This window comes from Halichoerus grypus, chromosome 3, assembly GCF_964656455.1.
Source record: "Halichoerus grypus chromosome 3, mHalGry1.hap1.1, whole genome shotgun sequence".
Taxonomy (NCBI): Eukaryota; Metazoa; Chordata; class Mammalia; order Carnivora; family Phocidae; genus Halichoerus; species Halichoerus grypus.
The window spans coordinates 69,212,732-69,238,299 of NC_135714.1; the positions used below are offsets into that span (position 1 = coordinate 69,212,732).

At 33.0% G+C, this 25,568-nt stretch overlaps 1 protein-coding gene across 13 annotated transcripts in view; it reads right to left on the reverse strand.

Annotated features, from left to right (window-relative positions):
• MAPK10 (mitogen-activated protein kinase 10) overlaps positions 1-25,568 on the reverse strand; it is a 318,671-nt gene that overhangs the window by 64,806 nt on the left and 228,297 nt on the right. For all 13 annotated transcript variants that reach the window (XM_078068890.1, XM_078068894.1, XM_078068897.1 and 10 more), the window contains 4 exons: positions 24,199-24,257; positions 23,197-23,335; positions 22,118-22,283; positions 19,564-19,635 (listed from right to left, as the gene is read on the reverse strand). In XM_078068890.1, the coding sequence (XP_077925016.1) occupies positions 19,564-19,635; positions 22,118-22,283; positions 23,197-23,335; positions 24,199-24,257 (436 nt within the window). The remainder of the gene's footprint in view (positions 1-19,563; positions 19,636-22,117; positions 22,284-23,196; positions 23,336-24,198; positions 24,258-25,568) is intronic.

Below are 25,568 nucleotides of genomic sequence, written 5' to 3' on the forward strand. Positions count from 1 at the left end.
TATTAAAGGGAGATAAAGAAGGGACAATCAGGTTTATATGAGATCAAGAAAACATGCCATATGAGGCATACTTGACAAAACTTTTTATGTTTAAATTAAAAAAAAAACAAACAGAGACAATCTCTGCCCCCATCCTAGCACTTCAACCCTCTTTTTTTTTTCTTAAATTTTTAAATAACATATAATGTATTATTTGCTTCAGGGGTACAGATCTGTGATTCATCAGTCTTACACAGTTCACAGTGCTCACCATAGTACATACCCTTCCCAGTGTCCATCACCCAGCCACCCCATCCCTCCCATCCCCCTCCAGTCCAACAACCCTCAGTTTGTTTCCTGAGATTGAGTCTCTTATGGTTTCTCTCCCTCTCTGGTTTCATCATCCTAGCACTTCAACCCTCTTATTCCTTAGTCACAATCCCTTCTAATACAGTACTTTTTATTGTAAATTTCATGATGACAAGGTTTCAGTCAGTTTTGTTTACTGATAAATACCTGGAAACAAAAGTGTCCAGCACATAGTAAGTGCTCAACAATATTTGTTGAATAAATGAATGTCTACTTTAAGTTCAACCACAGTTTTATAATGGAGATAATATAAAGAATAGGAGAGAGAAAATATTCAAAGAAATGAAAACTGAGAAATTCCAGGAACTGTAGATAGGTTGGAATTTGGGAAACACAGTTAGTCCCAAGGGAGAGAGAAAGAAAGAAAGAAAAAAAGAAAGAAAGAAAGAAAGAAAGAAAGAAAGAAAGAAAGAAAGAAAGAGAAAGAAAAAAGAAAGAAAGAAAGAAAGAAAGAGAAAGAAAGAAAGAAAGAAAGAAAGAAAGAAAGAAAGAAAGAAAGAAAGAAAAAAGGAAGAAAGAAAGAAAAAAGAAAGAAAGAAAGAAAAAAGAAATCCACACCAAGTTACATGGTAAAGAAACAGCAAATAACCAAAGACCAAGGAAAAAAATCCTAAATGAAAGCAGAGAGAAAGGACAGACGATGTCCAAAGATGACTACTAGACTGACAGCTAATTATTCACCAGAAATACTGTAAACAAAAAGCCAGTAGAATAGTATCTTTAAAAAGCTGGAAGAAAATAACATGTTAATCTAAAGTTCTATATCTAACAAAACTATCTGTCAAGTAAGGGAACTCCATTCAAAAAGAAAAAAAAAGTTTTATCATCAAAGACTTTTATGAACGAACTTTTAAAGGATATTCTTTAGAATAAGAAAATAATCTCAAAATACATCACATCAATAAGAGAAAGGATTAAAACCATATGATCATTTCAATAGGCACAGAAAAAGCATTTGACAAATTACAACATCCATTCATGATAAAATCCCTCAACAAAGTAGGTTTGGATGGAATATATCTCATCTTAATAAAGGCCCTATACAAAAAAAAAGACGCACAGCAAACATAATCCTCGATGGTGAAAAACTGAGAACTTTTCCCTAAGGTCAGGAACAAGACAAGGATGTTCACGCTCACCACTTTTATTCAACATAGTACTGGAAGTCCTAGCCACAGCAATCGAACAACAAAAAGAAATAAAAGGCATCCAAACTGGTAAAAAAAGAAGTAAAACTCACTATTTGGAGATGACAGGATACTATATATAGAAAACCTGAAAGACTCCACCAAAAAAAAACTAGAAGTAATAAATGAATTCAGTAAAAGCACAGGATACAAAATTAACCTACAGAAATCTGTTGTATTTCCATACACTAACAATGAGCAGCAGAAAGAGAAATTAAGAAAATAATCCCATTTACAATTGCACCAAAAATAATAAACTACCTAGGAAAAAGTCTAACCAAAGAGGTTAAAGACCTGTACTCTGAAAACTATAAAACATTGATGAAAGAAATTCAAGACAGCACAGAGAAACTGAAAGACATTCCATGCACATGGGTTGGAAGAGCAAATACTGTTAAAATGTGCACATTACCAAAAGCAATCTACAGATTTAATGCAATCCCTATCAAAATACCAATAGCATTTTTCACAGAACTGGAACAAACAATCCTAAAATTTGTATGAAACTGCAAAAGACCCTGAATAGCCAAAGCAATCTTGAAAAAGAAAAACAGGGGCACCTGGCTCAGTCAGTTAAGCATCCAACTCCTGATTTTGGCTCAAATTATGATCTCAGGGTTGTGAGATTGAGCTTAAGATTTTAAAATTCTCTCTCTCCCTCTCCCTCTGCCCCTCCCCTTCTCTCTCTCTCTAAAAAGAAAGAAAGAAAGAAAAAGAAAAAAGAAAGAAAGAAAGAAAGAAAGAAAGAAAGAAAGAAAGAAAGAAAGAAAGAAAGAAAGAAAAGAAAAGAAAGAGAAAGAAAGAAAGGAAGGAAGGAAGGAAGGAAGAAAGAAAGGAAGAAAGAAAAAGGAAAGAAAACAAAAACAAAACTGAAAGTATCACAATCTCAGATTTCAAGTTATATTACAAATCTTTAGTAATCAAAGCAGTATGGTACCAACACAAAAATAGACACACATATCAATGGATCAGAATAGAAAATCCAGAAATAAACCCACAATTCTATGGTCAATTAATCTTCCACAAAAGAGGAAAGAATATGCAATGAGGAAAAGACAGTCTCTTCAACAAACGGTGTTCAGAAAACTGGACAGCTACATGCAAAAGAATGAAACTGACCACTTTTTTATACCATACACAAAAATAAATTCAAAATGGACTAAAGACCTAAATGTGAGATCTGAAACCATAACAAGCGCTGTGAATTGTGTAAGACTGATGAACCACAGACCTGTACCTCTGAAACAAATAATACATTATATCTTTAAAAAAAAGATAGTAGAAAGGGAAAAATGAAGGGGGGAAATCAGACGGGGAGACAAACCATGAGAGACTATGTATGGACTCTGAGAAACAAACTGAGGGTTCTAGAGAGGAGGGGGTGGGGGGATGGGTTAGCCTGGTGATGGGTATTAAAGAGGGCACGTACTGAATGGAGCACTGGGTGCTATACATAAACAATGAATCATGGAACACTACATCAAAAACTAATGATGTAATGTATGGTGATTAACATAACATAATAAGATTAAATTAAAAAAATAAAAAATAAAAAAAATACAATCCTAGAAGAGAGCACTGGCAATAATGTCTCTGACATCAGCCATAGCAATATTTCTCTAGATATATCTCCTGAGGCAAGGGAAATAATAGTGAAAATAAACTATTGGGACTACATCAAAATAAAAAGTTTCTGTACAGCAAAGGAAACAATCAACAAAACTAAAAGGTAACCTACATTGGAAGAAAATGTAAATGAAACATCTGATGAAGGGTTAATATCCAAAATACATAACCAATACCACTCAACACTCAGAACCAATTTAAAAATGGGCAGAAGAAATGAACAGACATTTCTCTGAAGAAGACATACAGATGACCAACAGACACATAAAAAGATGCTCAGCATCACTCATCAGGGAAATGCAAATCAAAACTACAATGAAATCACCTCACACCTGTCAGAATGGCTAAAACAAAACACAAGAAACAAGTGTTGACAAAGAAGTGAAGAAACAGGAATTCTCATGCTCTATTGGTGGGAATGCAAACTGGTGCAGCCACTATGGAACACAGTATGGAGGTTCCTCAGAAAGTTAAAAATAGAACCACCCTATGATCCAGTGATTGCACTACTGGGTATTTATCCAAAGAATACAAAAACTAATTCAAATGGATACATGCACCCCATGTATTGCAGCACAATTTACAAGAGCCAAATTATGGAAGCAGTCCAAATGTTCATCAACACATGAATGGATAAAAAGAAGTGGTATATCCAATGGAATATTATTCAGCCATAAGAAGAATGAAATCTTCCCATTTGCAATGACATGGATGGAGCTAGAGAGTATAATGCTAAGCGAAATAAGTCAGAGGAAGTCAAATACCATATGATTTCACTCATATGTGGAATTTAAGAAACAGAACAAATGAGCAAAGGAAAAAAAGAGAGACAAACCAAGAAACAGATTCTTATAGAGAACAAACTGATGGTTACCAGAGGGGAGGGGGAGGGAGGATGGCTGAAATAGTTGATGGGGCTTAAAAAGTACACTTATCAAGAAGAGCACTGAATAATGTATAGAATTGTTGAATCACTCTATTGCACACCTGAAATTAATAGAACACTGTATGTTAAGTATACTGGAATTAAAATTAAAAACTTAATAAAGGTGACAAAAAGAAATAAGAAAAACAGAGTGTTCTGGTATATTTCAAAATGGTTCCTTTTCCCTTCCCGCTATGGGAAAAATGAGACAATTTTTCCCTGGTATTTTCTGTAGGAAACTGATCAAGTTCCTGGAGGTAAATCTAACCATCTTATGGTTCCACATGACTGGCTCTCCCTGGAGTTTTTAAATCTGAGTTGTTCACAGTGAGTTTCTAGAAATTTGTCAATTATAGTCCAGATTTTTCTACCCTTGACATGGATCCCTATATTTGCCTGTTTCTCTTGGTTGGGGGCAGTAGCTTTCTCTGTGTCTTTCCCTCTTTTGCAGATCCAAGAGAGTTGATGATTTTCAACCTGTTCAGCTTTTTTACTTCTTGTTAGAATGGAGAGATGACTTCTAAGCTTCTTACATGTGGAACTGGAAACCAAGTCTATTTGATTTGATTTGATTTGATATTATTATGAGACATTATATTCATATTTTTATTTTCCTATAATTTGTTGTTGATGTGGAAAAAAGAAAAATAATCTTAAAATAAAGGGCCAAATTGCAAGAAGTAGTGGTAAGCTGAGAAAATGATAGAATTCTTTCACATAAAGGTGAATCTAAACAAACTCTAACTGTATGCAATATTATAATAATATTGTCAATTCATGAGGCTAAGGAAAAAGAACTAAAATACTGGGCACAGATAGCATATTTAAATTGGTACAGTAATGACCTAAATTAGTTTGTGCTAAGATCATTTTGTGCAGAAAGATAAAATTATCCAAATTAAAAAGGCAATGTCCCACATATTGAACTATGGATTTAATACAGTTCCACTATAAATACCAATAGGAATCTTAGCAAGCCAATTCTTTTTTTTTTTTTTTTTAAAGATTTTATTTATTTATTTGACAGAGAGAGACACAGTGAGAGAGGGAATACAAATCAGGGGGCTTGGGGGAGGGAGAAACAGGCTTTCTGCTGAGCAGGGAGCCCGATGCGGGGCTTGACCCCAGGACCCCAGGATCACGACCTGAGCCGAAGGCAGACGCTTAACGACTGAGCCACCCAGGCGCCCCTTAGCAAGCCAATTCTAAAATGTTTACGGAAAAGCAATGATTCACTAATAGCTATGATACTTCTGAAGAAGGCAAAAAAGGTGAGATATTTACCTTACCTGATATATGTATACATTATACATTTGTATTAAGAAAGGGTAGTAGTGGTATAAATATAGACAAACAGACCAGTGGAACAAAATATAAGGCCCAGAATCTAATACTTTCTCCCTCAATATGTGGAAGCTTATGACAGTAAGACTTATAGACCACTAAAGAAAAAATAAGCTAGGGCGCCTGGGTGGATCAGATGGTTAAGCGTCTGCCTTCGGCTCAGGTCATGATCCCGGGGTCCTGGGATCGAGTCCCGCATCGGGATTCCGGCTCCTTGGGAGCCTGCTTCTCCCTCTGCTTCTCTCTCTCTCTCTCTCTGTCTCTCATGAATAAATAAATAAAATCTTTTAAAAAAAAAAAAGAAAGAAAGAATAAGCTGGTCAATAAATGGAACTGAAATAAAGTAAATTAGATCCCTCTTTAACACCAAACACAAAAATAAATTCCAAGTGAACTAAATGTTTAAATGTAAAAGATTAATCTTTAAAACAGTCATAGTAAAATTACAAGAGAATATAAAGGCATAAAAGGATTCTTAAGACATAAAAATACATGCACTATTAAAAAAAAGATGGCCAAATTCAAAAATCACTATAAAATAAAATGGGAAAATAATCTAAATACAGGGAGAAGTTATTTGCAACACATAAAACTGACAAAGAATATGTGTCAGAATATATAATGAACTCCTACTAATGAATTTTTTAAAAGTACAATAAAAAATGTTTTTAAAAAAGAAACTTTACCAAGGGGAAAATACTAATGGCCAATAAGCATAAGAAAACATGCTTAGCCCTCCTTGTAGTTAAGAAAATATAAATTAAACCTCCAATGAAATAGTATTTTATATCTAAGAGATTGGTAACGAATTTAAAAACAAATCTGACAATACCAAGAATTGGTGACAATGTGGAGTAGAAGTTATATTTATATATTGCTACTCTAGAAATCAATCTGATGTTACATAGTCAGGTTTTCAATGTGCACCCCTATGCACCCAGGCATTTATCATTAAAAAAAACCAAACCCTTTCCCATGTGCTCCTTTCCCATGTATCTCCCATGAGATATATATTCATAGCTTCATTGTTTATAAAAGCAAAAGCAAAAACAAAAAAACTGAATATATTCCAAAGTCTATTTACAGGAGAATGAACTCACTATGGACTATTCAGAGACTGCAATACTTTACAGCAATGAAAATGAATGAACTATCTAATGGATCAACATGAACAAGTCTCAAAAATTTAATGTTAACTTCAACAAAAAGCAAGCAGCAAAATAATGTGTCTTGTGCAATATGTAAAACATATAAATCTAAACCTATATGCTGCTTAGAGATAAATATACCTGTGGTAAAATATAAAGAAAGTCAAGAAGATTGTAAAAATATGTATTTAGGACCTCTGGGGAGAGTGAAGGATATGACTAGGGAGACACAAAAAGACTCAAAGATATTGGTAATGTTCTATTTTTTAATCTGAGTGATAGCATAATGCGTATTCATTTTATTGATCTTCAAAAGCTATATATTCAATATTAATTCACTTGATAATACAAAATATTTTGCAATTTTTAAAGTAAGACTTTCTGCTATGATGAAATTTATTAGATCTCAAATATATTTCAATAGTTGAGTTCTGATTCTTCTGTAGAGTTAAAAACATTTGATTTGAAAAAATTCAGTTAATATATACTTAAAAATACATTTACTAATTAAGTAGCATATAAATATATAACATTTTAAAAACTGCTTTTAGCTATCTAAATTTCTCAATGCTAAAAATAACATGTTGAAATTTTTTAGACATAGATAAAGGGGATAAGGCCTTATTAATATTCTAAGTTTTGCTGTTGAATTGGTTTATATATTAAGAAGACATGCATAGCACATATTGCAAGGATTTCTAGCAATCATTTATTTTGAGAATGCCTTCATATAAGTGAGGATATGTTGATTAAAATAACATGACTTCTTATGATGTATTGTATGGATGTATAATATACATATTGTATATCTCTAACTCCATTTTAAAGGTTCTATTTAACTAATAGACTTAGATACAATTTTATTGTCTCTTCAGAGAACTCATTGCTAATAATAGGGAATTTAGAAAATAATCTGTCTTGCATTTTAAGTGTTTAACCTTACGATAATCAGTGTTCATAATTTTTTTGCTTGAAAAAGAATGATTTAAACTTTAACCAACATGTTTGAAATCATTAAAAGACCACATCCTACACTCAGAGGAGCCATTTTAGAAAATAATAAGCATTGCCCTTCAAGAAATTTACAAGTGTATCCCTATAAGACCTCCAGAAATAACTCAATATAAAAATATCAAGCTCAGTCATTGAGAGGGCATCTATTATGAGATTTTAACATTAGTAGCAGCCTAAAGCTTTACTTACAAGGGATTTTAATACCCAAGTTAGAAATGATATCCAATCAACTTCTCCCCAAAAATGGATTCTAAGAAATGTTAATCTGTACTTAATAACTCCATTGTGGAAATCTGATTTGATTTTTTAAAAAGAAAATGAGAGGAAAGTAATGAAAATCAACCATTTTAATTTAAAGGTGGCAAATAATCATTTCAGTCACCACAATGAACTGAAAAAGCAGAGTACAAAGTTAACAGATTGAGTCTATTTTCATCAAATGCATAAAATTAGCCAAAACTTAAGAACTGTTTCATGTTCATGTCCAAAGACCAACGTAAAGTTTAAAATTCCTTGGAAATTAAAAAAATCCTGTTTCTTAGAAATCTGAAGGAATTTAGTTTTTATCAAGCCAACTGACTTTGAAACAGCATTAACATAAACATGAATGTGGCAAATTTATTGATGTTATTTAATAAAATGTATATGTAGAAGACAAAACTGCAATATAGACAGAAAAACTTGAAAAATAAATGTGTCATAAATAAGAGTAGAAAAAAGAATAGAAGTAAAAACAATGTAACTTTATTTTACTAAATAAAACTTTTTAGGTCAGTTCTTTCATTCAACAAAAATTAATTGAGTGCCTAACTCAGTCATTTCCCAAACTGGTCCTTTAATACATACAGAGAGTACATGTATGAAACTATATATATCCATATAAGTAATATATTATTCCCCAAAGCAAATAGCTAATCGTAATATGGTTAGGATACACTATATTAGTAATTAGGTTTACTTTAATTATACATTAAAACCCCATTATTATAGGTTTGATTTTATTTTTAAATCATAGTCATTTAAGCAGAGGTTTTATCCTTAATATGATGAAGACATAGTATCTTCATAAGTGACTGAGTGTAGAATATTTAACTAACTTAAGAAAATAAATTATTACATACCCATATACCAATAACACAGTGTCTGTATCTATTTAATACTGAAGAGCCTCTGGAATCTTTACTTGCTAACTATTAGCTGCCTAAGAGAAGATCAGTTTTACTTACTCAAGTGACCGAAATTTGTTTTTTCAGATATTTTATATAATCATTATTAGCTAATGAGGTTTTAATTTTTGCACTTGTTAATAATGTAGAAAAAATAAAAACAGGAATTGGATCTATTATTCCTAGAAATGAAGTAAATGACAAAAAGAATTTTAAAAGAAGTTGGTCAATTTAAAAATGAAATTCATATGCATGCTTTCTGAATATGTGTTAATATAAACCTATTTCATATTTGAGGGTGAAAATAAATCTGATTAAAGATTTCCATGTCAGGTGAATATTTCTTGAAAGCATAAATCTCCAGTCTTAAAACTGAAATATTTTGTTTATTACCTAGCTATGAAAATAACTTAATTTTAAAACACGTACACCCCTTCAAAAAAAAAAAAATAGAGAGGCGCATAGCACTGTTATTAGTTTCATAGGACTGAATTTTAAGGCAGGCCTTTTGAAAGCGTGCTGAATATTTCCTATTTGATACTTGCATTATCCACATAAGATCGAGCTAGGAGACAAGGTCAGACTACCACGATGCCAGCTGGTAAATATTTGACACTGGAGTCACTTAGAACCCCTCTAAAGGCGGTGAATATATACCACCAGCGGTGTTGTGTTTGAGACCAAAGGGAATTGATTGAGAATGACACCCATAGAGACCACTGGCTGCTAAGAAGGATACGATCAGTGCCAGGAAACAGCACTGCACCTTTTATCATTTCTCCCATGATGCACCCTACTGACCACATGTCAACTGAAAACAAAAATGAAATGAAGATAAACAAGAAGATAGGAATAGAACAGCGAATAAATGAAAACACTTGGCTACCCATGCCATAGAGCAATGGTCTGACCTTCCACTGACTGGCTCAGAGGCCAGTCTCATGATCATTAGTGTTTTAAAACAGCGAAATAGGGAGAACACAAGAATGTCAGGGCCCTCTCTGCTATGCAACTGAACTTACAGTGCCACTCAATGCTACTTAATGCATGATAATATCATTTTGCAATTATAATTCAATGATTAATTTAGTTTCTGATTTAAAAGGTCTAATTTGCATTCATCTACTAGAATCCTACTGATTTGTATTGTAAATTATTCTAGATTGTCTTAATATGGGAAACATGCAAATTGGTTTCTTTTTTATTCTTTCATATACCATATTTGAAAAAAAAAAAAAAAAAGCTGAGCTGCCAGCAACCTCAAAAGAAAGGGTTTCTTTTACAAAACACATTTACTCTTATTTATAAATATGAATAAATTTCTGGAAGTGAAATGCCAGTTCAAGAATGAATGTTTTGAAATATGCTGGCTCAGTTTCATTGACTCCCATCAAAGGAGCGTATTTCTAAACAGGAAGCCTTGTCTTATTCTTATAAACATGGTTGCTTTAAAATGGTAAGAAATACTGGCTTTCAAAACGGGATGGTTCAACATGAAATGAACAACATGATTTAAAGAGCTGACACTTCTCAGACTATGAATCCAAAGAAACTTGGAATTCAAGGTAAAATTACTATGGTTTCTCTGCTATTGCCAGTTATCATCCAGAACTTAAAACCAGTAAGCTAGGGCAGAGGGTACACAGGGAGGGGCAAAATGGGAAAAGGCGAAGCAAGAAAGTAAAATCTCTCTCTTTAACTATACTTGGTTACTCACGTGTTCCTATTGAAAAGTCAGAAAGAGAGATAGGTCATTCTTAAGGGGGAAGATAACCTAGAAGAATAAAGGATGTTGAGGGGGAGCAAATAGGAAAAGGCATTAAAATAGCAGTACACCCTAATTTTGCTCCACTTACTCTTCAAATCACATTCTGTAATTTGGCAGTGACCTTAAAGAATTCCTCATGAGATTCTTTCCAATGTGAAAATCTCACTCAAAGTTTCCTTATGACTTAACACCTGAACAGAGTGATCACTGCAAAGAAATGGTTATAGCTTTGAAGGTGATAAGCAAACCAAGAGAAGCAAATTTGTTTTGCTTCCATTTTAGGAAAGCATGTGACATGCAAAAATATCAGGGAAAGATAGAGCAAACAGTTGTGCATCCCTTTATTATTAATGCATTTGTAATTATGGATAATATCTGTCTCACAAGATTTGGTATTGTGAGAATCTTTGATTAAAGGAAAAAAGAAAAAAGATCTCTGAAAATGCATTTGTTTTGGAATTGCAAGTTTTCTTATCATACTGTCCAAAGTGACCAGTCTAAGTTGCTATTTACAGTGTATCTATTTTTATAGATATTGTGGAAGACAAAGACAAAAAAATATAGGGAGATAAAAACTCAATAAGCAGGGTTTTCTCTTGCCTGTACCCATTCAAACACTTGGAAAAGGTGGCTTCTGCCACAAACAGAATCTGGGAGTATTTGTATCTGGGAGTTAGAAAGCATCTATTTCTGTTTTTTATTTAATGAAAAAAAAGTCTCTTCTATATTATCTCTGGCAGATACTCATTTTTTCTGCTGCAGAACCAACCCCATTGCTTTTTAACTCTATAACCTTGGTCAAGGTACTTCATCTCTCTAAATATAAACTTCATCCTCTAAAATGTGGATGGTAAATAGTATTTATCATGTAAAATTTTTTAAAAAGATTTGAAAAGATTATGCCTGGTAAAGATCCTTGTACATTGCCTGGTACATAGTAAGTATGAATTATATATTGGAATTAAATATATTCTGGAAAGTTTTATTTATTTAACATTTATTTAATATTATATTTAGATGCAATAAAGAGATCTTTCCAATGAGGGAAACTCACAGTTCATTGGGTGATCTTTTCACTGTTAAAACCATTTAAAAAGGCATTCCACATATTCGATCACAGCTGTCTCTATGGAACTTCTTTCCATTATTTAAAAAGCAATTGACCTGCTTCTTCATCTAAGTAATAATCTTAACTTATGTGAATATAGCCTATGATCCTTTGCCACTCCTTTCCTAAAACTGACAAATTTTCATCTTTCAGACTAAAATCCCTTGTCTTTCACTCCCTCATATATGCCTTTAAACAATGGCAATGACAATAAACAGGTGATCTAAATGGAATCTTAGTCCTTATGTTGCTTCAGTCTCAAACAGTTCTAGACAGTTGTTGGTTTAATAATTGGTACGAATAATTGGCCTATCTTCCAGTTCTCCTTCGTGTGGCTCTGCTGGATATAGATATTTCAAAGTAAAAGGAAACCATTTTTTGGAAATTTATCTTCATGTCAGAACCCAAAATAGACTTAATAGATCATAAAGCTTTTCATAAAAATAATGCAGAGATAAAAACCCTAGATCTGAACTACTGATTAATATAATGAATTCTATTTTCTCTATTTTAAAGAACCTTTCTGAGTAACAATACCCTAGAAGCCTTTCCAATTTCTCATTCCCATTTAACCTTACCCATTATTCATTATTCCTACAGATTATCCATGCTTATACCACCTAAGTGCTAAGCCTTGTGCCTAGAAATAATACACTCTATTATTATGAATTACAAACATGGAATATATGCATATTTATATGGATCTTTATATACTCAAGACAAGATTATTTCTCAAGATAAACTCATTGCACCAGATTTTGTGAATTATTCATCACAACTAAAACAGGAAATAGGTAATAAAAGAATCTGATACTAAATCTGGTTGGAACAGGGAGGTGGGGGTTGGTGGTAAGCCTTCTCCCAACTAATATACATATCTGCTTATTAGCAAGGAGACTAGATTATTTTATGAGATTTTCAAGATATTCCAATGAATACTAATCGTGCATAGACCTGAGAAGAAATCAGCAAATTCGATTACTGTTGAAAGCTGGATTTTGATGCTTTCTGAGACTGCCTGATATAATATTTGGGTCTCTGTTAGAGTTTTGTACATTAATGCTGCCCAATGAGAATTCTGGTTGTTTTTATGATTCTGATTTATTACATTTTCTCTCCCATCATCAGTATCCCCATAGGCAGAAAGGAAATTCATTTGCAATGGTGACACTCAGAAACTGAGTCATTTTCCCTAGAAGGGATGTTAAGTAAGTTTTGGTGTTACTAAATTATGGTGATTAATTTTCTAAGTGAGAAAATCTCAAGTGTCATCGTATCATTTGTCAGGCATTAAATTATGCTAAGTTATCTTTTTTTCTGTTCTAGCCAAGAGATAGAAATGATATAACGTAGGCTCTGGCAGCTTAAATCTAAATAAAGAAAGCATTCTATTGCTATTTCCACTTTCTGTCCAATGGCTTGGGTTGTAATCTACAGTGAAATATTTTTTGGGCTATGTGAATTTCTATCTAGCAACCTGGCAAATGTCTCCCAATCTAGGAGATTGTGTGACTCTGGTAACACAACTGTGAGACCACATTGTTTTTCTCCCTCACCTAACTATATCTTTACTTGGCATAGGATTCAGACAATGTGCTTTGATAAATTTTCTTTCAAAGCATACCTCAAAATACAATAGCAAGAAGATTTCATATGATTTTCTAACATCGTAACACCATTTCTTTGGAAAGTTTGTTTCAAAAGTTATAAATTTAGATATTTAACAAGAGCATATTGTTTTAAACTTCAGTGAAAAAATGGAATTATAAAAGAAACTTATATATTTTGCACATGTAAATCTAAATAAGAAAAATAACATTTATGGAATGTTACATATTCTAATGCCAGGAAATCAAAGGAAGATTCTCTCCTTGAGGCTACCCATTCAACTTGCTTTTCTTGCTTTAGAACTTCTATGTCATTATATTATTAATTTTTAACCTTTATTTAAAACACTTTATATTTCTGATCTGCTTTTTTACAAAACAGAAAAAATCCATTGGAACTTATAGCAAAGCTATAAAAACTTTTAGCTTCATATTAAATTACAAATAAAACAATAAACTAATAAACTTACAAAATATTTTGCCATAAAAAAGACCTAAATAATTTTTTTATTGCACCAATATGTTTTAAATGTCATCTTTCAAAATCCATGTAATTCTGTAGTGTATAGAAATAAGTAATTCAAAGAAATCCTAATGTTGAAAAATGTGTTTTTCTTTAAACTTTTCTTTTCCCTTTTCATTGTTCTGATCAATAAACAGCAAACACCGGCTCCAGATGTCTCATAGTATTACCAGTGTTAGTATCTCCACTTCATTCTGTACATCAGGTTACAGAAATATTTTAGTGAGTGGCAAACTTTATTTTTCTTTCTTTTTACTGTTGTCTAATTCACAGATAATTTTTGTTTCTCATCCTTTGATAGAAATTTTTTATTCTAAGTAGCCTTTTAGTTATTTTCTTTTCTTTCTTTTTTTTTTTATTTATCCAATTCAATTTGAAGGTTATTTGGGCTGGAGTGTCCCCAAACTAATTAACTTTATAACATAAATGTTGTTTCTTAGCTTTGAAGGTATTTATAGGTATGTGTATGTGTGTAAACATCTAATGTTTTATCACCGCAGCAATCCTGTAAGATAGGGAGAAGCGGTATTTTATAAAGTAAATTAAAATTTAGGGGGGTCACATGACCAAAGTGAACAGGACCAGAAGCCAGCTCTTGGAGCCCTAGTCCAGTATAAGTTTGACTTTCACTGGACTGCGGAAGGGAGAAAGAGCGTTGCCCACAGTAGGTATCACTGTTCACGAACTCTGTCCTAAGGGCCACCTGGGGCCAGGACAGTTTCAATGGAATATCATAGTAATGACTAAAGAATGTGTTTTATTGTTTGTAGTCTTCCCCCTCAATATTTCACTTCATTTAAAAAAAAAATCACTCAGTACATTGTCTACAGAACTATAGAGGGATAGGGAAAAATAACATGCTTTTAAACTTTTCTGTATGCACTTCCAGGAGACAGGGAACTTCTGGGTAGTCCCAGTGGAGCTTTGTGAATGCTAGTGCTCAGTAGCTACTCTCTGAGACATCAAGGGGTCAAGGTCCAGCTCCTCAATTTCTTGCCTTCCGTTCCACCCTGGAAGTCCATCTTGGCTTGCTGCTCCCTTGCAATCTATCTCTCTGAACTCCTTTTATGACCATCATGCTTTATCCCGCCCTCTGGTGTACTCTGGCCTAGTCTCAACTTCCCGGGAGAGGGATTTTCCTCTTATAACTATGTCCTCCTTCCATCTTTTTAGATCACTTCAATCTGGAGTTCCCACTCTAGTGATTCCTGTCTTACTCAGATTCTCTCAAAATAATAATAAAAGAGTAATAAACAAATTAATGGTGAAATATATTCTTTTAAACAAGTATAAAGAAATAAAGGTGAAAAGGCTTATTTTTTTTAATGTTAATGATCATCTGCAAAGTGCTTATGGGTATGAAAGAATGCCTGAAGTTTTACTTCACACCTTTATTTAAAGTCATAAATCATGTATGGTTTGAGATAATACTGTATTACCTTAATATTAGGTAAAAGACTCAGACTATAGTAATGTATTAGTTGCAAAAGTTTATTAGAAAGTAAGCATGGTTATTTCAAAGAGGTAAAGAGTGAGACTATATTAGATGGATATAATAATCCACACCTCTAATTTTTATTCACTTTACTTTGATTATTCCTAATTTTAATGCTCAAGCTTAGAAAAGATATGACATTTATTAAATTTGAGGATGTTTTCTTTATTTATTCAAACATATTTTTGGCAAATTGTTTATCTGTTCCTTAATAACTTGGCTCCTTGGCAAGTTTATATGTATACACTTTCCATCCTAACTGAAATTTCTCATGTCTTCAGAGGGAAAAGAAAAAGGGGCTATTTTAGCAGTCTGATCCAGCCTTAATTGGAGATAATACACTTGAGGTCTAGCAATTTCAAATGAATGCAGTGTGCCTCTTTTTAATATCACCCAGGTCCAGGGAACTCTGGCCAAGAACTCTAGATAAAGGACTTCACAGGCTTGCTCAAAGAAGCTGTTGCCATTTGAAGTAGAATGGAAGAAAAAAGGTAAAAAGAATATATCTAAAAGAAGTAGGCTTCAGGAAAGAATTTGTATTATATGAAAATTCTACTGGTATTATGAAATTTCAGTAATCAAGAACATGGCATGCCCTAGTTGAGGCTTGGGGTGCGGGAGGGAGTCAGTGACTAAATATCCCTTTAAAGAAAAACACAACTTCTAAGAAAGCATAACTTTACTATAAGTTATTGTTGAAAGAAACAAAATCTGAATGAAATGCAAAGTGACTGATACCTCTTTTATTATCGTTGGACTAAAGAAAATAATGGACCTCATATATTTACTGCTAACTTGAAATTTGTCATGGACCAAAGAATTTTTAGTAATACTATATGTCAAAATATAGCCTATGAAATAGGTTTTAATCATAACACTGTAATAAAAATTGAGTGTGTAATAGTGTATGTTTGTATAATTAAACTATTCACACAATAAAAACAAATATTTTATAAATAATCCTTTGGATATTAAAAAATCAACAAATTAATTAATGGAAAAGCAAATACATATATATGTATGTATTTTGCCAACACTTTCATACTCAAGAAACTAACCTGTGATATCATCTGGATCATATCAATAGCTAAGAAACCCACACAGTGTTTCTCAAAATGCAAAGACAGTTTTAATGCAGGCAAATAGCTAAAACTTCAGTCATCACTAATAATTTCATGAAATTTCCCAATTTGTCAAGGTGTTTTACTATTTTTGTTGTAGGTTCAGATTAAGAAAGAGAACATTATAAAGTTCTGTCGGAGAGAGGAATAATGTTGATTATGATGATAGAGTATTATCATATAATTTTTCAGCCTCAGAGAAATTTAATAGAAATTACTCTGAATAATTATAAGGGAAAGTCAAGGGAACTTATGATTGCTTTTTTTTATGTCTCTGAAGAATCTTGGAAGAAGTCAATTAGCATATGTTACACTTTGATATTACTTCCATTAAATGCTGGAATCATTTCAAATATGCTAAAATATTGGTATGATTCTTCTCTCCATAAATACTCCATCAACCCCGAAACTTGTATCTGATCATCACAGTTAGTGAAGTTAATTCAATGCTCTGATCTCTCGATTGTTGGTGGGAAGCCTAATCATAAACTTATAATAACTTCATGTAAAGATTAATGAAACAATTCCACTCAAAAACACTGAGTACATGTAATCCATTCTTTATTAGGGATACTACAGTTTAATTTTTAAATGTGGTCATGACTTAAGACATTAAATTATAATTTTAATTATAGGTAAAATGAACTAAGGATTTAAATCTAAATGGAAACATTTTTGGAAAGATGGCAGTTCTTCTAACACAATTTATCTGGAAATCATTTACTCCTATTTAAGTAAAATTTAACTTAAGCAAGATGTTTTCCACTATAAATGTCTTTACGTAACTTTTCCATTGACTTTTAAGTTTGTATGCAGGCTCATTATCATATATGGCAGTAGGCTATCAAAGACCATTATCTTGGGCACCTGGGTGGCTCAGTTGGTTAAGAGACTGCCTTCAGCTCAGGTCATGATCCTGGAGTCCCGGGATCGAGTCCCGCATCGGGCTCCCTGCTCAGCAGGGAGTCTGCTTCTCCCTCTGACCCTCCCCCGTCTCATGCTCTCTCTCTCTATCTCATTCTCTCTCTCAAATAAATAAATAAAATCTTAAAAAAAAAAAAAAAAAAAGACCATTATCTTATATGATCATCACTGAGATAAAGGAATACCAAATGCAAATCCTTATCACAATCTAAATTTTTGTGTTAGAGTTTATTCAATTTCTAGGATCACTTTTATCAAGGATATATATTCTATGTATTGATTTTAGCACAATTTACTTTCAGTTCCAAATATTTTCCTGAAACAAACCATAATAAAAGGGAAAAAAGACCTCCAAGAAAACAATCATTGGAAGAATAGAGAATTACCAATATGATGCTATTATTTTTGTTTGCTTTTTTTTCTGAAGGGTATTTTGGCTTTTTCTAATTTTATTTGCTTTTAAATTTAATACTGCTAAAATAGGATAAAAGTAATCCTGACAAATGAAGAGCTATATTAGATCTCAGAGAACCATGGCACATAGAAATCAAGTGACCTATAACAACACCACACGGAAATGAGATATTCTGTGACTTTTTATCTTCCACTAACTAGTGCATTATAAAGATGTAGCTGTGCAACTTCATTTTGAGTACTGATTGAGAAGTTCCTTTTTTTTTGGTCTGAAATATGTTATACCCCAAAGAAAAAAGCATATACACATACATACATACACACACTTCTACTTTTATATGAAATCAGTACATTTACATATGAATGTGAATTATAATAGTGTTCAAATCAACTACCTTGGATATATAATTTATCCTCAAAATGTAAATAATTTAAAATAAAATAAAAGTAAAATGAACTATTATCATTTTAATATCAATATAAAAATTATTGAGATATTTTATATGCTTTCTTTCTATATCCTCAAAATCTAGTACGCATTTTGCACATAAAATACATCTCAATTCAGACTAGTCATAATTTAAGTACTGAATAGCCACATGTGGTTAGTGGCTACCTAATGGACAGTATAGTTCTAGAAGATGTCATTACTCTTCCTTTACTATTGGAATTTAGAGAATATTTTACTGATACCCAGCAGAATAAATAAATACCTACATAAATGAGTGCTCATGGTGGTATAAACTTCTCATTGAGTCTACTAAATAACAACCATAATCTTTCTTATATAATAAAAGAGTTCCTTAATAGAGCTTTCTTATTAATCAGATACAATATTTAATAGAATTATGGACCACATATTTACTGGCAGTTTCTAAAAAATTTCACATATAATAAATATACTGAACTCAATCTTGCATTATCACTGTTAAAGTTGGCAACTGTTGTACATAGATTTGCATGATTGTGTGTTAGCAGGGTATTTCTATATGTGTAAAGTATATTCTCTATTAATATGTAAACTTTATTACCTATATGTTACAAACACTAATATGTGACTTTGTTAGAGAATGAACTTTTTGTCATTTCAGAAATATGCCAGCTCATTTAATAATTCTAAATCATAGATATCTCTCCAAGAAATTCCTGATGGAATCTAGTACAGGACTTAGTGGTAGAACTCAAATAAACACTACTTCTTCAAATTCTAAATTTCACTGGAAAAGCAATTATCTGGGTCTCAGTCATATCTCCAAGCCTATTTTAAACCCAGCTAATCTCTGGCAATCTGCATAATAATTATGATTTTTAAATGTGGAAGTTCATGTTTTAAGGAGGATATGCTATATTGACCTATTTAAGACTGGATAGTGTCAAGAGTAATTCAGATCAATGAAACTCTAGAAAGAAGCTTAGGATGTCAGCAAGGAGAGAAATTATTATGCCTAAATGTTGTAGAAGCATAAAATGGTTTTAGAAAAAAGATGGAAAATACTTGCAAATAGTGACTTCTTTTGCTAATTATAAAGATAAAGGTATTTTAATAATTTGGGATTTGGTGACCTCTCTTATTTATGAAAAAAAATAGCATTGCTATTTTGAGTTACAGACAAGAAAATAATTTAAAGAAAAAAAGCCCATTGAAAATTTAATTAAAACAAATCATTGCAGTAGGTCGTATTCAGTACTGGTCAGATTATATAAATCATCACTTCGTTTTTTAATCACAATTATACCACTTACCCAACTTTTTGCTTCTATCTTTACTCTCCTGGTAAAATCATTATGTGTTTAAAGGGAGAGAGAACAAAACAGGTAAAGCTGCAGCAAAAGGTACAAGGATACAGTCCCTTCCTGGAAAGAGGATTTTGTGGCGAACCATTTCTCCCATAATGCATCCCACAGACCATATATCCACTAGAACAGGAGAGAGGGAAGTGAAGAAAAGGGAGGAAAGTAAAGTTAACTAAGATAATTGATCTCTGAAGGAGGAGGAAAAAGAACAGTTTGATTAGAAGGTACAATTTTTGTCTCCCACCAAAAGTTACCCCCAAATGAAAACCAGCACTGTAATATGACATTAACAATGTTTAGTATGAGAACTCAAATTAATTTTTAGAAATTACTTTATGGGTACCTTAGATTGCCTTTGTAGTGCCATAAAGGGGTGACATGGAAACACAGAAGCTACACCAAAATCATTTCCATAGCAGGCTGCGGCTAAAAGACATAGGGGTTTTTGACCATTTGCTGGATGTAGCAAAAATAATTTTAATCAACCTGGAGGGGTGGCTGTTTCCATTTTCTATTCCACTCAGTTATGTGGAATAGGGCAACAAGAGACTACTCTTTTGTTCTCTTTGTTTTTGTTTGTTTGTTTGGTTGGTTGGTTAGTTGGTTGGTTGGTTCAAAACAAGGTATATGCAAGCAAATCCAAGAAACTAGGGAACAGCTGAAACCGTGGTTTAAAGGCAGATGTTTTGGAATCCCTGGTGTTCAGGACTTAGTTTTTCCTTCAGAAGTTATCCTTGTAAATAAACATCAGTTTTAGTCTCTATTTGAAGTATTTCAAGAATAAAGATATGATCAATTAACACATGTATAAAGGAGTCATCTGGAAGTAAAGCAAAAAAAAGTATGAAAGGTGTTTAAAAATTGTTCTATTTATTTGTTTGTTCGTTTTGTTTATTTCTCAATTGTCATACTCATTAACCAAACATGTTCACCTTCTCTTACCAATCTTTACCCTCTTCCAACTTGCTTTTTAGTAAGGACCAAGGGAACTTTGGGGCAAAAACATGAGGCTGAAATGCTCCTTGGGGAAGGAAGGCGGGGTAGGTGCACAGGACAGCTGGGCATGCCTGATGGAGGAACAAGCGGGTTCTTCTGCATGATAACCTTCCACTCATAGGCAAGAGGGCAGCACAAGTGTGCTAGCTATACCTTCACAGATCTAGAGAAGTGAAAACACTAAGGCAGTAACTTGCAACCTTTTCTGGTGAGGGAAGGAAAAGGGAAGAAATTACATGCATTTGTGCAGCTAAGATCCGTAACGCCATAATAGGCAAATTCAGACCCTACCCCCAGACCTCTGTAGAGCCTTGATTTCTTGATTTTTTAAAATTGGTTCTCCTTTGAATTTTTACAAATAACCTGTGAAAAATGTATACAAATATCTTCTTTTCCAAGTAAGTTAGATGTGGTATTATACCTTGGGAAGAGGACTAGATTTGCCTATTCCAAGTTAAAAGGTAACAGAATCCTGCCATCGCTCTCCAAAGTGAACCTGACCTTCCTAAGAGCTGACTTCTCCCTTTCCTCTGCACAAATACACAGAAGTATTGGCCTTCTTCTAATCTGAAAGTACACAACGAAATTTTTTAAAACTTTGGTAGCCAGGGAATTTTCATAAAGTTACCCTTTAGCACCTGCACATAAAAATACATGGATAGTTATTTTTATAAAATTTATAAAAATAGACTGCTAGGAATTAAATAGAATAAAACATAAAATAACCATGCAAGGTACATTGATCATATATATACAATCCTAATTTAAAACTATTTTAATTCTTAAATTTATTAGATATATTTTTTAATATGCTACATTACTTGTTAGAGGTATTTTTTTCAAAATAATAAATGGCAATGCATTTAATAAGTGTTTTATAAAGTCTTTAATAAAATCAAATTGTAATACATTTTGAAGATTCTTTCTTTTCTTTTAAAATGTTCATGAATACTAGATTTTTTAATGAAATGAGTAATATAAAATTTAATATTTTCTCCATGATTTGGAATTTATAAAAATTTACTAGGTAATTGCTATCCTAAATATTACTCACAGAGCAATTTAAAGCATTAAAGAAACTCTTATCTAACTTGAACAATTTGGATTGTTCTAAATTGACTATTCTTCGAGCATTTGTAAGATTCTTGCTCCAAGGACTTATGACATCTTTTTGTCTTTTCCTAGGACTAGAGCCATCAATCTAAGATAGCCATGAAGCCAAATGGCTAAATGTAACAGACAGACTACTTCCTGTTTTCATACTCACTTTGAGCTAAGCTCCAACCCAAACAGCAATTTGTCTCAATATCTACAGCATGTGTGCTAATCAATACCTGCTTGACTGTTTAATCAGATTCCATCCACAGTTCTTTTTGGCCATAACATGTTAGTGTTCTTGCTGTAAAGCTTACTTTAAGAAATATCCTTCACATTTTTTATGAGTGATTCTTCCTAGTATTATTTTTTAAAACCTTCTGAATATGAAAGTTGGCAGCCCTATTAAAAATATATATTCATATACATGAGAGAGAACATTGCCCTTGACCATCTAAAATGTATACACATTTTCTTCATGGTTTCTGTGTCTGCTATGCAGAAGCCTCCTTACCATTCTCCTTGTAGCCCATTCCCAGAATAACCTCGGGGGCTCTATAATAACGTGTAACCACATAAGGAGTCATCATGAAGCTTGTGCCTGCCGTCCTGGCTAGTCCAAAGTCGAGGATTTTCAATGTACAATCAGACTTGACTACAATGTTACTTGGTTTTAAATCCTGACGGTAGGAACAAGAGAAGAAATTAAAAGCCAGCAGCAAATGGAACATATGATTTCTATCTACTCAATCAATATGGCAGTCTTGCAATAGTACAGAGACGGCCCCCCTTGACTGCAAAGCCCTATATGAAGCAAATGATTACTACCCCAAAGAAGTTTACAATGGTTTTTTGATATTTTTAAGATATCTTCAAAAACTTCTTAAGCCCAGAAGAGAATTGGACTATGAATTTTACAATTTAGGATCATCTTGGGAAGAGGTTTTAGAATAAATAACATGTCATTTATTGTCATCTGTTAGGTTTTTCCTTGTGGCAACATAAACCTTTCAGCTTATTTTTCATTTCTAGGCCTGACAGAAGAGCAGATCAGGGCAGCTGTCTTAATGCTGCCAGAAACAAGCTGTGGAAACGAACAGTCTTATTCCAGCTACACAAATGACCTCTGCCAATCAAGGGGCTAGAAAACATGAGGCTTCTCAGAAGTGGACTCTCAATGAGCTGAAACAAAATGCAAACAAAATCAGCTACAGTGTAGCTAAAATTTTCTTCTATACTTTAGTGAACTTTGTGTTAATTCTATTTTAAAAGAAATGAAGGGGCGCCTGGGTGGCTCAGTCGCTAAGCGTTTGCCTTCGGCTCAGGTCATGATCCCAGGGTCCTGGGATCGAGCCCCGCTATCGGGCTCCCTGCTCTGCAGGGAGTCTGCTTCTCCCTCTCCCACTCCCCCTGCTTCTGTTCCCTCTCTCGCTGTCTCTCTCTCTGTCAAATAAATAAATAAAATCTTTAAAAGAAATGAGGAAGTACATGATATTCAACCTACCCTTCCTACATAAAGAAAATAACCTACAATTGCTCTTTCTCTTCTCCAAAAACACCTTAATTATATAATTCTGGAGAGGGTATTCTTACCCTGTGAATAATTCCAGCAGAGTGAAGGTGCTTGATGCCACACAACATTTGGTATAGCAGGTAAGACATTCGTTCATGGTCTAATTCCATCTGAATCACCTGACACAAGTTGGCATCCATCAGTTCCATTACTAAGTAACTGGAAGGTAAATCCACAAGGTTAGTCCAAATCACAAGATCTGTGAAGTCCTTCAAAGAGGTCAGAATCCCCGCCTAAATATGTAAGTCTTCCAAACTTCCCAGCTCTACCTTTGACTCAATTAAGAATATGAAAAACTTCCAACTATTTTTGCACACATGTTAGCCATGGTAACTCTACCACAAGGTGACTAGCAGAAGCAGCATTTATTAGTGTGTGGTTCCTGCCCATATATTTTCTTTTTTCTCCCTGCCCCTATATTTTCTACCTTCATCTTGTCCTCACTTTTCCCTGAATTCCCTGAGTTCTTTCTTGAGTATTATGATTACAAATAAGAAAAAAAATCAGAATAGCCTCTTCTATTAAATGCAATGTATCTGTGTCAAATAAGACAACGTACTAGGATCCACTTCCTCTCCTCTGTTAATGTCACTATACTTTTAGATAGATTATTTTTGCACAAAATCAAAGGCACCACAGAAACAGAAATAAAGATTTTAAGATGATTTTTAACATGTCCCTCTTATAATTTATTTCTCAAAGTGAATAGATTCATCCTAGAAAGCTCACAGAGTCAATTGATAATAAAAAATACATAATAAATAATAAATCTTGCCTAATTGAACCAAGAACATTGGACAATAAAGCACAAGCACCGGAAGGCCAGAAAGAAGCAGAAGTGTCTTTCCAGGAAGTAACACCAGAAACAGAACCTTCTGTCCTATCACCAGATCCCTTTCATTTACTGTTAGTTCTTATCTCCCTTTAATCTCTACAAGGGATTTCATCCATTGATTTTGTCAATTTCCCTTGAGTTACTTGAGTGCTGTATTCTCTCTTCCTTCATGAGTTTTGTTACTTACACATCTTGGAATTCCTCCAATGTTTTCTGGGGTGTGAAGACATTTAATAAACTAATAATCTGGAAAAGAAACAGTGGAAGAGACAGAGGAAGGAGAGAAAGAAAAAAGGAGAGAACAAATTATTTAAAAAGCATATTTAAACAAGTGTTTAACCCAACTCAAAGTCATACACTAGTGTTATGGTAGAAATAGAAAAGTTGGAAAAAAATTTCTAGAACTGTCTCACAGAACATAGAAAATTGTATTCAGAAAGGACACATGATATATGTCTTCAGGTTAAATATAATTAAAAAGCTCAAATTCTTAGGCAGAAGGAAGAGTCAAAGAAGATATATAATTGAGATATTGCTTTAGAGTGTGATCCTCCTTGGTAGAATACAGAGTTGTAATGTAATTAATAAGCAAAAAAAGAAGAAAAGCCATGTAAGAAAAATGGGCAGCAGCAAAATACCCAACAAGATGTAGCAAGCTCATGTTTTTCCTCCAAATGAACAAGGTAGTGCTCTAATTTGAGATTTTTTTGTCTGTTGCTACTTTAGTTTTTTGGCTTCTATTTCACACACAAATATTATTTAAACTAATGCTATAATGATATGTTAGGAAAAGGTATATGCTAGATGATATCAATAATAAATTTAGTGGAAAATGTATTTAAAAAGTTATCAAAATTTTGTTTCTTAAATTTTTTGTTTCCTGTTTTGGTTATTTTATATATTAAGTAGCAAAGAAGTTTACCTTCTAGCATAAGTAAATTAAAAAAAAACAAACTCTGTCACATTACCAAATATATTGCGTACATAAAAAACTCAAGATGTTCTTTCAGCTAAATATTCTCTACTAATGTGCCAGTAGGAAATAAAAATAAAAAATTTGGATAACAATCTTCTACTCACAGGATAGATGCAACAATTTCACAAAAACTGGGTAAGTACAAGTTTCAGATTTAAACATCTTTAAACTATGGGGCGCCTGGGGGGCTCAGTCAGTTAAGTGACTGCCTTCGGCTCAGGTCATGATCTCGGGGTCCTGGGATCGAGCCCCACATCGGGCTCTCTGCTCGGCGGGAAGCCTGCTTCTCCCTCTCCCACTCCCCCTGCTTGTGTTCCCTCTCTCGCTTTCTCTCTCTCTGTCAAATAAATAAATAAAATCCTTTAAAAAATAAAAATAAAAATAAATAAACATCTTTAAACTATGAATTAATAAATTTTAGTAAATTTTGTAAGTGATATGGAAACATATGAAGTGATTTTAAATATCTGAGAAATGCAGTCAAGTCTAGGGAATGCTTTAGGCCACATGTAGCTTTCATTTGTTGAGGAATTATTGACAAAAAAAATTACAATGCCATGCAATATTTTTACATATATATT